Source organism: Larimichthys crocea, chromosome X, assembly GCF_000972845.2.
Source record: "Larimichthys crocea isolate SSNF chromosome X, L_crocea_2.0, whole genome shotgun sequence".
NCBI lineage: Eukaryota > Metazoa > Chordata > Actinopteri > Sciaenidae > Larimichthys > Larimichthys crocea.
In genome coordinates this window covers 2,937,846-2,952,341 of record NC_040020.1, presented here as the reverse complement: position 1 = coordinate 2,952,341, position 14,496 = coordinate 2,937,846, and the positions used below count along the sequence as shown (strand labels likewise).

At 39.6% G+C, this 14,496-nt stretch overlaps 2 protein-coding genes across 4 annotated transcripts in view; one reads left to right on the top strand and one right to left on the bottom strand.

Moving 5' to 3' along the window:
- The first annotated feature begins 3,685 nt into the window (after positions 1 to 3,685).
- Positions 3,686 to 5,475, top strand: helt (helt bHLH transcription factor). Its single transcript, XM_010744923.3, has 4 exons — positions 3,686 to 3,808; positions 4,372 to 4,476; positions 4,637 to 4,733; positions 4,927 to 5,475. The coding sequence occupies exons 1-4, from the start codon at positions 3,782 to 3,784 to the stop codon at positions 5,397 to 5,399; spliced, it is 702 nt and encodes a 233-aa protein (XP_010743225.3). The 5' UTR covers positions 3,686 to 3,781; the 3' UTR covers positions 5,400 to 5,475.
- Positions 5,476 to 8,883: 3,408 nt separating this feature from the next.
- The window catches only part of cfap97 (cilia and flagella associated protein 97), a 34,236-nt gene continuing 28,623 nt past the window's right edge, over positions 8,884 to 14,496 (bottom strand). The window contains exons 5-7 of one of the 3 annotated variants that reach the window (XR_003462924.1): positions 12,594 to 12,660; positions 9,274 to 9,399; positions 8,884 to 9,003 (exon numbers count right to left, since the gene is read on the bottom strand). Coding sequence is in view for 1 of the 3 variants with exons in the window: in XM_027282403.1 (XP_027138204.1) it covers positions 12,617 to 12,660 (44 nt within the window). In the remaining 2 variants the exon portion in view is untranslated. Of the gene's footprint in view, positions 9,004 to 9,273; positions 9,400 to 12,424; positions 12,661 to 14,496 lie in introns of those variants that run through there. The other 2 variants (XR_003462925.1, XM_027282403.1) reach the window with 2 other exon arrangements.

Sequence of the window (14,496 nt, the reverse complement as noted above, 5' to 3'; positions counted from 1 at the left end):
GAAAGTTTGTTTTTTCTTTTGCATGAATATAGTTCACAAGTTTGAGAGAGTTTCAGATTTTAAGCTTTAATTGTTTGGTGAAGACTTTTATATAAAGCTATAAGGAGTCTGACTGATGCTCCTCATCTCTGAAATATCTTGTTTCCCAAAATGAACCACAGGAGGGAGCAGTTTTTCACTTTGAAAATAGATTACATCAGAGCTTTAAATATCTCCTGCATTTTAAATATAATCTCACCTTTTCATGAATTTAAATCCTTTCAGACAATTTTCATGATTATAGATACCTCCAATGAACATTATATTATCATGAGTCAGTGGTAAAATGGTGAGTTTTAAAGAATATAAATCTAAATGTTGCATCATTATTCCAATAGTTTGTAATAAAAAGTGAGTTTATATTGCACCAGAGTACAAACTGTTATATTCCTGTAAGTAAATGATCAGTTCATGTTGAGCTAGTTGTATCTTCTCCATGTTGGTGTGATTTTACTTACTCCTTGAGAGTAATGAAATATACTTTTGCTTCCATGATTATGAGCTTTAATGAGTAAAACTTCAGTCTCCATTGCTGCTGTGTTTGTTTTATTCAAAAGGCGCCTGTAGCTGTTGAACCATGCAGTCTGAACTGAGCTTAGATCAGCTTCACAGGCTCAATGGGGACCGTGTGAACTGCTGCAGTTCAGGCTGAGGGTGGCGCACCAAGCTAAAGGATTGTGTCCGGGACCGTCAGAGGTCACCACGGGTCAGAGCGCATCGCCTGACAACACACACACACACACACACACACACACACACAGTTTACACAGACTGCTTCTGCTGCTGGTGCTGCACACTGAGCTGCTGTCACAAATTAGGCTCGGCTGGTGGCTTGTTCATGTTTGACAGTAAAGGGACGGCGTGCAGACGTCAGTGCAAGTGTGTGGGAGCCTGCAGCGAGACATTATTGTTTGTTTGTTTTGTTTGTTCCATGCATGCACCAAAAGTTTCTGCACTGAACCAACAACAACAACATGTACTGTTAATTATTCTAATATTATGAATTACAGTATGTTCCCCAAATTTTGCGAAACGTCTCTCCATGCAGGACAATCTGACAGTGTGCAACAGTTTTATGTTTACACTCATTTTCAATTTGCATTTTTACTTTTATTTTAACATGAATGTTTTTTGCTCTGTGCTGCAGGGAAATCACAAAACACTGATCCATCACAGAGCAGTCTGACTTTATGTGCAGCAATGTGTAATATAGAGCAGAACAGTGCGTTAAAAAAAAGAAGCAAAAAAGTAAAGTAAAAATGGAATCGCGTCTGTGTTTTGGACAGCAGGGACAAAAAACGACAAATAAATAAACGTTTATACACACAGCCCTTCTATATTGCATCATATCAGTAAAGCCTAAACCTCAAAGTGAAATGAAATTCTGTTATATTGTTACTAAAATGTATTTTTCTTGTAGTTATTTCTGTTTTTAATGTAACCTGTAAATTATTCTAGTCGTTCCATTAAGATCATTTAAAAAATAAATATTATTAAATATTCTACTGTACCACACTACACATTAGTCCCTATAAAGGTCAATTACATTAATGCAATCAGAACTTACATTGAAAATCGTTAAGGAACTCAAATATGATTTTTCCCTACAAATGCGCAAAGATGCAGCCATTCTGAAAAAATTCCACTACGAGCAGTAATGCAATATAATTTTATGTATGCATATTAGGAATACAGTTGCTTATAAAACAACAACAAGCTGTTTTTTTAAATCACAGAAAGGATGGCACCATTTCATGCATGCCGAAAAATACATGTAAAAATGTGGATAGGTTTTGGTTGGATAGATATTTTTTACTCAGAAGAGCCGAGATATAAATATATTAAAGCTCTATGAATAAAATCAGATCGCTGTCAGACCATTTAACTAAATATTTTAACACGGAAATACAATTTTCACATCACAATAGTGCAAGAAAATCCTGACGCATCATTTGGCCTCGTACTGACGCAACAGTTTGGACGTTAATAAGTCGGTAAATAAAAACTTCCAGTGTTTAATTCAGTTTTTGAAAAAGCAACAGCACACAAAGTGGCTCCATATTTCAAAGGACAAACACATAAAAAAGTGTTAAAACTGCACAGTCAAGTAATTGGATTTTATGCCCCTGTCCCCGCTCGCTTGCGCTTTTCTCTCCATGGTGCTCTGAAAACTCTCCAAAACGCTTCAGATGTCTTGTGAGCCTTTCTTTCCTCGATCTCCGCTGCTTCTTTTTCTCTCTTTTTTTTAATTCTTCCACGTCGCTCACAGGATCAAATATATCCAAACACGATGAAAGTTTCGAGATTAAAACGTTCTCAGTGGGAATAAAAAACATCGGAGCAAAGTGTTTTGGCGCATGAGAGCGGTTTGAATCTGTGAGGAGCGCACACAATAAACCTGTTGTTAACCTTGCTGTGAAAATATGTTTGAAGAAAACAGCCAATTGTTGTATGAAATGTATTCAAGTATAAAATAATGCCCTTTGTTTGGGGGGAAAAACTTGAGCAATGTGAGGGTACAAAAGTCCCCTGTGGCATTTACTAGCACCCTTTGTGCAGTTTGCGCTTTGGCGTCTCCACTTGGCGCATTACCCAGGCCCCTTTAAACGCGATTGTTTCTTTCTTTCTAATGACATTTACCGGATCAAAACATGCTGTTAATTCGATCAGAAAGCTTCACCCTTCATAACAATGGCAGTATAATTTCTCCCAAAGTTTGTTAAGTTGACCGAAATTAGGCAAATGAATAGAGGTCTCCAGGCTACCCATCTTGCAGGTGACGGGGAATAATGCGCGTTCACACCAGCTGCATTCTTCTTTATTTCTCCCTTTCTTTCACAGCATTATTAAAATTTAGGCCAATGAAACTATTCATTCGAGTGAATAGACATTTTCTTATAGGATAATAGGATACAAATTGAGCCTCTCCAAAGAGTCTCCAGTGGTGGGTAACCCTCGTGTGCCAGAGGCTGCTGGAGACGCTGGCCCTGACGCGGACGACGCTCGTGTGCCAGGGCTAATCACACACCTGCCGAGGAGTCCAACAAAATAAAGAATGTAAACAAAAAGCTTGCCATCTCTCATAAAAGATGGACGTGTCACCAAGTCGTGTGAGAAACGCCGAGAACAAACGGGGGGACTCCGTCCCCAAAAGATCTCCCCTGAACTTGGCGGAACAGCCTATTAAAGGCTTACTTAATTACTCTAATGACACTGGACAGGCCTTAAAACTCAGACCGGGCTTGGATGAGAGTTAAGATCGCTTGCTGGGATTTGTAAACAGGCGATCGTGTGAGAAACGCGACTTGGAAGAAAGAGGGTTTCTTTTTTTGCCGGCTTTGTTTTCAGTGCGCACAGTGCGCCCCGCCGGATCAGGCGATCCCAACGCTCACTTCTTATTTCCCGCCTGGGTTGTTACTATGCAAATAATATTCCAAAAGTAATCACGTGTCTTTTGAACAGCCACGTGGATTAACAAAGCAGGTTTGCCCCCCTGCTAGCCCATGGCTTTAGATTTTTACTATTTCTTTAACTGATCCTAAATGCACACATTTACCCAATGCGTGGTTCTAATCCCATGGAATAATTTACACCATGAATGCGAGAGTCCCTTGGATGATCCCTTTATAAGCATCAGCCTTCCCCTCAAACTTCAGTCTGCTTCATCTCCTGCCGGAGCAACACATCTCTCCAACCTCCAGCTCAACTGATTTTTCTCAAGAAGTCTGACATAAATTCGTCGATGGCATCTAAAATGAAAGACAGGAAGGTACGCGCTCCATGTGCGCTCTGCACGATGAGGACTGAACTATTTCTGGAAACGCGGCACTTTTCAACATTTTGAGTCACTTTATGGAATTTCACATTTCAGTATTTTCAGTTAATATTGGTTTAACTACAACTTGGAGTCGCTTTCATGCTAGAGAAGGGAACTCTATTGTGCACCGCCTCTGTGGCGCGCGTTCCAGGATAACTACAGCGCTACTGATTTAAAAGTAGCCTATCTGACACTGACGGGATATTTGGAAATTATTTAAGTAATTCATTTAATTACTAACATGTATAGTATACGGAATTTACTAAAATAGATTTCAAGTATTCCCAATAAGGCTCCTGAGTTATAGAAACTGCCCAGAGCGCAGATGTCCTCGGCGCGCTCTGGAGCAGCTGAGCGCGCAGCGCGCAAAAACTCTTCCGGAGTTTTAGATCTCATATTCAAGTCATACATTTAATTTCTCTTCATTAAAAACGCAAATGATTGTTAGTGAGATGTAAAATATGATTTTTTTTTATGACTGTGTGCTCATGTTCTGTCTCTCCTTGTTTCCACAGAGAACTCCCATCTCTCACAAAGTGATTGAGAAACGGAGACGGGACCGCATTAATCGCTGCCTTAACGAATTAGGAAAAACGGTACCAATGGCACTCGCAAAACAGGTAATAACAAATATACATGTATATTTTGTGTTAAACATGTCTCGTTTATGATACAATGTTTATGGCTTAGAGAGAATAAGTTTATCAAATAATCTGGTCATGTATTATTTGCAGTCAAACATTTTCTAATGTTGGATTTTTGTTGTTGATATTTTGTCAGAATTCTGGAAAACTGGAAAAGGCTGAAATCTTGGAAATGACAGTTCAGTACCTGCGAGCGCTCCACTCAGCAGATTTCCCCCGTGGGAGAGAAAAAGGTGCGTAAACTCTGACACTTTACGCGCCCAAAGGGCACTGTTCATAAATTGTGACAGTCTCTACAATGCCGATTAACTATACATCTGAGTTATTTGTGTGTTACAGTAGTTTCTAGTTTAACCTCACGTGTGTCCAACTTTACGCACTGGAATCAGACCACATCTAACTGCTGCTTACTTTGATTCATTTCAGGCGAACTGCTGGCTGAGTTTGCAAACTACTTTCACTACGGATACCACGAGTGTATGAAGAACCTGGTGCACTACTTGACCACAGAGGACAGGGCTGAAACCAAAGACATCAAGTACGCACGGATCCTCGCCTTCTTACAATCGAAATCCCGTGTTGTCACCGAGCCTGTGTTCGGCTCCGTCGGTTCGATGCCAGAACCGTCTGACTACCTCAGCCAGCTGCACTCCTCCCCGGAACACCAAAGCCACAGTCCCTCTGAGTCCGTGTACCAGCAGAGTCCACCGGGACACTTCTGGCACAGCACGACCCGCAGCCCGGGCATCTCGTACCCAACAGTGCCTCTCTCTGCGCACACACAGCAGCACGGTGGATACTTGTCACCGGTGCAGGGACTCGATCACCATTATTTCAACTTCATCGGTCACACGCACGCAAACACGTTTAGTTTGCACAGTGCGCAACACGCCATGTAAATAGATATGCTATGTTTTTTATTTATATATTTGTGAATGATGGAAAAAAAGATCCTGTAAATGTTGTGAATAAATATTTCTGACTAAAGCTCAGCTTGTTTCATCATCGTTTGTGTGCGTAAATCCACAGAAAAGCAAAATTACAATCCATGTGAGAATAAAGCGCTTGGAAAATATCAAGTGTAACTTTGTGAAAAGACGTTTTAGAGTTTTAAATCTTAAGTAAATTATTAGTGATTCTGTCCTACACATTATTGATGTGTGCAGCTAACAGTTAAACAAGCTTACATATATTATAACCCTCCTAAAGTTTGGAGAAGAAGGAGAGGATCATTTGGAGATGGCAGACTGGGCTCAAACTTCACTATTTATGGTGTTTTACCACCATATTTATTCAGATTTGTTCATAGGCTGATCTTTGGGTTTATTGGGTGGCACAGTGGGTCCCAGGGGATGAGTGGGTCCCACATGAATCTGCTTCACACTGGACCACCCGCTCCTGACTTAAACAAACCTGCCTGTTAACAAAACCATTGATGCACCCAACACTCCCCCTTTCTTTAAAATTCAAATCTCTCATTGAATACAATACACTATACACTATATACTATTTTTGGACCTAATAAAGGTCATACATGGCATCATTGAATGTGTACAGTGTCATAATGACGGCGAACAAAAGTGATTGTGGTGTGTTTTGTTGTAAAAAAAGAAAGTTGCTTTTCTACAGAAGAAAGTGTCAAAACAGGATAAAAGTTGTCTGAACTTTAGCCAAGTTTGACTATTTCCATATGTTTAGGGAAATGAGGTTATTACTATTCAGAGCGGTGTTAAAAGAAGTAAAAGTTGGAGCTTTATTTATGTGTAAAATTTGTTGTTTCTTCATTCAGACGGAGAACCTAGAAAGCAGCATTAATCTGCCAGATCTGTGAGCTCTTAAGCCTTTTTAAACTTTTCTCCCTCTTTCTAAAGGAAAGCCATATTGGGGATAGTTACTGATAGAAAAGGCCTTTTTACCTCCCACAGAAGAAGGAATTACTCTGATCAAAAGAGAATTGTTTTTGCCAAGCTTGTGTCTGCTATATGCAAACCACAGAGCCTTCAATAAATGCATTAGACTGCCTCCAGGCTCCTTCTGTTTGTCTTTAAGTAAGTTGTATAGTGTTGGATTGTAAAAAGAGAAGTTAAAAAAGAGAGAGAGAGAGAGCAGGGAGAGGTGGGGAGGGGGAACTCCTTGTTGTTTTCTTAACTAAGGAGCCCCATTGTGGTGCATCTGAAAGGGGAACAATCTCTGCGTCCTTGTGCTTTATCCTTGAGTGATTGCGAAGAAAAATAATCAACACCATGAAATCAAAGTTTCTCCCCGAGAGGAGTTCAAGAAAACACATTACCCTGACAGTTTTCCTTCAAGAAGCAAAGCTGGAATCATCGCACATATCTCTCTTCAGACAGTAATACCTGTGCATGTGCATGTTCCTAAAAAAGACAACATGCACAGGTGTGTTGTAGGTGTTGACATGTGTGGACAGATATGACGGATGGAAGAATCATTTCTGGGTGGCTGGGTCAATGACAGATGCATGGATAAGCCCACATTAATCGCCTGGATGGTTGGATAAACCCACATTAACCAGCCCCTGACCAAAAAGACAAGCACAGAGAGAGCAAATGAAAGAAATGAAAGACAGTGTCCATGCAGATGGAAAAAAGTGACAATACGATAAAAGGGAGAAGGCTTTGAAGGAATACATGGATCCCTGCAGCCCCAATATTGATTTAAATCCTGACTCTAAACAGGGAAAGAAAAAGACTCATGTTCAGCCAGATGAGAAAGATTTAGCCGCAGCACCTCACATGAATAATAATAAATTGAGCACGGATAAAAAAAAATCTTTATTTATTGTCATGTAAACTGAGCCGCAGCAGCAAAGCTTCAGTTTGAGAATGTTTGTCTATCGCATTAATATCACATGCTGAACATTAACAATCTCTTTGGAGCGTCAAAGGAGAACTTATACTTTGATGATGCACGGTGTCGGTTGAGTTTATGAGGAACGGAAAGAGGGACAATGATGGGAATAAGTCCAGGACATTATTGTTCCCTAAGAAGTTTTGTATTTTAGAAATGTACGAGAGTTTTGACAATAAAGTACAAGAAAAAACAGCTTTGTTAAATAAATTCTACTATTTTAGGGAACTGTTCTGTGTTGATTTATTGTGATATGACTTTTACACTATTGTAAGACATCCACACGTGAAAACTCTTTTAAACTGCACTTCCTTTTTGTATTTAATTCTTTATTAGTTTTTGTGTTACTTACTGATGAATCTGTTCTTTTACTTGTGCTGTTGTGACACTTGAATTTCCCTGTGAGGGATCAACACAGCAGATCTGATTTTAAAAGGTTTTGAAGCTTCTTCTCAAGAAAAGAAAAAGGAAATTAAAAAGAGAAATTAATTCATTTTGATACATTTTCCAGGACTTAATTTGTTAATCAAGTTTCAGATGTAATAAGGATTATCACGTTCTTGTATTGTTATGGAGCATTTTAGTTTAATATTATTTTCAACTGATACATTTCAGGCATGAAACCTTTTACTTCATTACATTTATCTGTCATAAAGACTTTATTTTTTACTCGTTTCTAACTAGTTTCATTGTTTTTCCAGCTGGTGCAGCGACCTGCTTTCTTCTGTCTTGTTTCAAAACTGTTTTTTCTACAGACACAGATCTATTTCATTAGGTTTTTCAGTTGTAGACAGAAATGACTTTATAAGATGGATTTTTTAAAACTGTGATGATAAAAGAGAAAATTATGTTTATTGTTTCTGCCACTTAAATACATTTTTTTAAAAAAAGACTGGACTCTTTAACTTCGTCTATCTTCTTAAAAATCCTTCCAATGAAACACTCTGTCATAGCTTCACTTTAAAGGGATAGTTTGATATTTTTTGGAAATAGACTTAGATGAAGAGATTGATGTCTGTCCATTCAATATGAAGCTGATTAGCTTGGCACAAAGACTGAAGACAGGGGAAACAGCTGGTCTGGTTCTGTCCCAATACATTTTAAAAAAACATATCATCATTCTTATACTTTGGTTTTTGTACAGATTAAATAAATAAAAAAAATATATAATGTGTTAATTAGTGAGCTTTCCACCCTGTTTGAACTCAATATGCCAAGGAAAGCAAACTAGCTTTAACGGACAGACATGACAGCAGCATCAATCCTCTCCTCTGTCTCTCTAAGTTTGTTTCTTATTTCCTTTAAGAACTGAAAGACCCATGAGTGTCTGAGCGCTCCTGTTTTGATCTTTGCACCCAGATGAGCACTGAAGTCAGGCTTAGACGGTCAGCTAAGCTTCTGAGAACACAACAGCAAATCTCCTTTCCTTTACCGTGGTGTAGTGTGTTTGTGTTGCCTGTGTGTGTTTGTGTGTGTGTGTGTGTGTGTGTGTGTGTGAAGGAGGGTTACAGTCTAGTTTTGGGAGCGAAGCCAAAGAAGTACACAAGCTGTGAGAAATCCAACAGTTGGTGCTGGTTGGTAATCAAAGTCCTCCGGTGGCATCGGATCTCCGCCAGTTCACCTCAGGATGGTCGTCTGATCTCCAGCATGAAAGGACAGAGACAGAGGGCAGAAGGGGGGAGGGAAGGAGAGAAGGAGGGAGGGAAGGAGGGGGGTGAGAGAAAGAAGAAGAGAGAAACAGTGAGAGATGGAGGGAGTGTTAAGAAAAAGGGGGGAAAAGGATGAAGACCATTCCCACAACAGATAGCACTATCTCACAGGGTTAAAAGGGCCCCCTTTCTGTACACCACCCCTCCTCCTCCTCCTCCCTCCTTCCCTCCCCCCCCCTCCTCCTCTTCTTCTTACCAATAATGCCAAAACTTGGCAGACAACCCAGAACATGAGCAACAGTTTCCCATCAGAGAGAGTGAGAGAGAGAGAGGCAGCCATCCTACTGCCTTGGCACCAGCGACGTCTGAAGAATGACGGGCACTGTAAGAAGAGAGCAGACATGAATGGAGTCTGTAAGGAGGAGGAAAGAAAAAAAACAGCACATATCAATGCCTTTTGATTGTCTGGTGAGAGTGCATCGCTGAGCCCGACATAAAAAAGTGACAGCATCTGATGGGATGAGTGAGAAAGCGAAATATTTCTGGAGGAGAAGGAGGACGAAGATATTTTTTTACAGTCTCCTCCGTCCCCTGCCAAGAGATGAAGGCTTCACCTTTTTGCACTTGGCACAACCCTCCATGTGCTCACCAGCAATGCCATCAGATTATGCAAATCCATGGAGATGTCCTATTCAACACCACCGCCATTTAGCGCCGAGATATTTGAGCCAAAAAATGAATAGAGTGATAAAAGAGGCAGTGTTTTTAAAGGAGCGAGAGCATATATATCTGATAGAAATGAAAACATAATGAACACTGTACAGTGTATCCAACTGTGGAGCATCATTTGGGTCACGCCCTCGCCTTTTCTCACTTTTGTCTTTTTTTGTTTTTTTTGGTGTTTTTTCTCGCGTGCATGACAATCTGAGAAATATGGAGGCAGCATGGGAACAGTCCAACAGGCGTGCAACGACACTATAGAAAAAAAAGCTCCGAGGTAAAGAAGCACAAAACAACAACAAACAAAAAGAAACAAACTGGGACCCAAACTCTTTGTTATTCATGGGAAAAAAAGAGCAAGCTTGTTAACTTGCACAATTAAGGCATCATTTGCCAAGAGAAAGTGCAGTTCTTTGTTTTCTGGGGAGGGGGGGACACAAAAGGTTGAGAGAGCTTGTTTTTAAGATCGGTGCCGTGAGTTTCGTGGAGGGTGGGTTTGGTTATCTGGTGTGCCACAACAAGGGGCACTTTTGTCACGAGCACAGACAGTGTGACATCGGAAAGTGCTCGAGATAAATCAGGTAATTTTGCATGGTAGTTGAGACAAAGAGCGCCATACATTCCGGTTCCTGTGTGTGTTTATAAAGGGAGTTTGTGTAAAGAGGAGGCTAATAAGAACACCATGTGAGTCATTTCACAAGATGTCTCCAATAGACTGGAATAATTTATGATTTAAGGCCTTTTTGTTCAAGACTAATGGCATTAAGTCTGACAACATCAATAAATTATTCAGATTTGGAAGAATATATTAAATCAAAGAAGCCTTGATTAAGATATTTAAATATTTTTGCACTTTTTTTTGCATTTAGAAACACAAAGCAGGAAGTGCAATGTCTACATTTTCCTTGTAACATTTTGCTTCTGTCGGGATGTCAAAGTTCAGATTCTTAATTTCTTTGAAACACGTCGCACAGTTTTATTATTATATTTATTATAATATGTCATGTAACTTATAGATAACTATAAAAGCAGAGAAACATTACCATGATTGACATATTCACATTCTGTTTCTCTTTCTACCTTAATTTTTAAAAACACAGTTCACAGCATCATTTTTCTTTTCTTAATGAATTCTCATTAGAAGCCAGTCTGTGACTGATCTTAACCCATAAATGTCCCGTTGTTCTCAGAACATTACCGCTGTGTGAGAACTAGACGTCTCTATCTGAGAGAGAAACTTCGACAATTTTGATAATTTTGATAGTCTCCATGAAGATGATCAACAACAGAAATGTACACAGAAGCAGAAATCCCTAATAGTGTAACATAACTAAATACTTTCAGCACAGTACAACATTTATTATGCTACTTATACTTATTCTGGTAGGAAATATTGTACTTTTCACTCCACTGCACTCATTTGTCAGCTGTAGTTCCTTCACAGATTCGTATTTTATTTTAAGATTATTTATTTTCAAGCTTTATTTTGATAGAGACAGCTGAAGAGTGACAGGAATGTGGGGAGAGAGATTTAGATTTTTTTAAACCAAACATTTGATGAGTTAATAAAACATTATGTCAAAACAAAAATGATATACAAGTATATGGCCGTTAATTTTGCTTCAGTTTGATGAGATGAGCTACTTAAAATACATAAATAAAACAATAAATGAACACTCTGCATTCTCATTCTCAATGTGGCACTAACTTTTACTTTAATAAAATGAGAATAGTTTAACTACTTTGGTTATATCTGTTCAAAAAGTGGATCAGCATAGCTGGATCCCACTAGAGTATTATGTCATTTGGGTGAACCTGCCCGTTACATTATACAAATGTTCCTGATAAACATAATTTGAGTGAAAATCTGCAGGACTTGACTAGAAACAGAGTTTGAAATCTGCTCTCATTTCTGTCGTCACCTCACTTTTCATTCCCCTGCATCACACACACTTAACTCGGCCCCTTTCTCCTCTTTTCTGCAAGAAGAGCTCAAGATCTTCAGCAGCACTGGAATTCCCATCTTGGTGATTCAATGAGGAGAGCCGTCCTTTCAGCTTCAATCACTCTCGTGCTTGTGAGGCTGCATTCACGTGTGAAGGTTTCATTGAGAAAGCCTTTAGGTTGTACCGAGGCTGGTTCATTCCAGACAGAAATCTTTCTCGAACATAACGCTTCAGTGGCGAGCGGAGAATATGAAAACCGACAACGTGAATCGGGAGAATGCAACATGAAGCTCTTTGGGGATGTGAAAGGCTGTGTGATGTGGTCAGACGGTCACAGCTGAGGCACCTGACAAACTTGACGCCCCAGTCGACTCTTTGCTGGGGCCAAAAAAGAAAGGGTAAATAAAACCCAGAGGTCCTAATGTGCTCCCTGTGCGCTTGGCTGGACTCATGAGGGGCGAGCATGGTATGTTCGCCCTTTTGTCCGGCGAGATGACGGCCGCTTCTCTGTGTTTAGCTGCGTCCGGGGCCAGCGTAGGGCCAACTAGCTGGGGACCCCGGGGCTCCACAGGTCACCCTCTGAGGTCACTATCTGAGTAACCAATCCAGAGAAAGAAATAAAGCAGAAATAAGGGTGGAAGACATCATCTCAAGTGACTGCATGCGGCCAAACTGAATGAGATCCAACAAATACATTTTCTCGTGTGACCGTTGAATGCTTTTAATTTAACTGAAAGAGGGGGGAGGGACAAAGAAACACATTCACACACGAGGAGAGAGGGCTGAGAGAAAACGGTAGCAAGTTTTTAAAAAATATTAGAAATTTAAAGAGTTTCCTTTGGTTTTTACAGCGTTTGATTGGTCGTGTATGGCAGTGGTCATCGTGGTGGTGGGCGAAGCAATGTCATACCCTCACTGACCTCAGCGTGACCTTCACAGCAGGGCACCCATGTCCAACACCGAGAACAAGCTGCAGTCTGTGGAAGAACAAGCACATAAGGCAGTAAATCAGTCTGAATCAACACGAGTCATTCATCAAATGAGACAGTCGGAGCTGCCAGAAAAACAACCTTATTTATAGACACATATTCTACTATAGTCTCAGAAGTTAGAGTATACATGATGCCAGTTTTAGTACTGAGGAATTTCTCCAGGATTCTGTATTTTTAAACACATCTTAAAGTATTTGTTGGGCATTTTATGTAGCGAGCAGTACAGAGCTGTAGAGAGGTGACAGGAAATGAGAAGCGAGAGGGAGGGACTCATACTGATGAGGTGGATATTAAACTGCTCAGGCCACCAGGGTGCACTCATGATTCTGAAATTTTGTTAGTGATGAAAAGCTTTGTGTCGTTCTCAGGACACAGAAAGCCGTGAGTTTAAGTGTTTCGGTTTTGACAGACTGACAGATGTCGAATGGATCAAAATGAGTTATCATTTCTATTACACATACACTGCTCTAATATTACGGTTAAAGGATATTAGTACTGTTGATTTCATGTTTAAGGTTTGCCGTTTTATTCCATATTTTACCGTTTATTTTCATCAAAGGAAACGCTGTTTTGCTGTAGGATTGACATGAACATACCACATGAATGCCGTATCAAATAAAGGTTTTGCCATGAAATATGATGTTTGTTTTTTTTAAAACCCATATTTCTGCTGTTTATCTACATACTGCAGTTCAAATCTGACTTTGTCTTTCTCTGTAGCTCTGTAAAACCTGATGTCCAAATAGCCAATAAACTATTATAGAAGATAATGCAGATTAGATTTATTTATCAGGCGGTGTCGGCTCATATAAATTTTAGTTTATTATTTTACAAACTTCCCATATATTGCTATCAGTGACTTCCTCCAAATATTTGCAGGTAAATGTATTAATTCATTATTTTTTTCACATTTGAGTGGGAAAGTTCATTCACTTTAATTAAAGGTCTGCTTCATACCTTTTACCCAGTCTCATCCTTTATTAGCTAATTAAATATTAGACCATGAACTCTAATGAGTTATTATTATCTAACGTTTTTTCATATTGTTTACATAGCTTCACTGCAGAAAACCAGTCCTCCTCCCACTATCAGAGCCAACAAACACACAAAGGAGTGCTGTTTTATGCCCGACATTAATTCCCATTAGGAAAACAAACAAGGGCTTGAGAGTGCATCACTCGGAGGTATCTGCTGCACTGCAGAGTTGGCAGCATTCCCTACGATCATGCCAATGTCGGGGGTGACTCTCCGGGGCTGGGATCCATTCAAACAACAATCGGACAAACTGCTGTTGTGATTCACTGAATAGAAAAATTAAATGTTATGTTGTTTGGTGTCAGACATTAATCTAGACAAGCCTTTAAAGCCTTTGATTAAAACAGCATGATTTCCGTACGTTAGTTCTATAAATATGAAAAATATTGAATATAAATAGAGATAGGAGCAGACACTTTCTCTCTGCTCTGTGTCATTTCTTATTAATTCTGAAATAAAATTGAAGAGGATGACAGTAAACACTTGATTTCACAAACATAGTGTTGCAGCCAACTGATACTGCTGCAAGAAGCAATATCTCAAGAAATTTGTATCATAAGGAGCTTGCAAAAGGTTTTTTTCCGTTAAATTCCTACTCTAAAATCATCATTAAGTAAGACCGAATGTAAAACCTTTAACAAGAGAGTTGTAAGAAGTTTCTTGGCAAGGAAATGCATAAAGATTCATGTGAAACTTTGAGGTGAAATGCCTGTGAAAACCGTTGGTCTATATAGGTCCTCGGTTGGGTATTCTCTGCTAAAATCCAGCGGTAGACTGAGAACATAG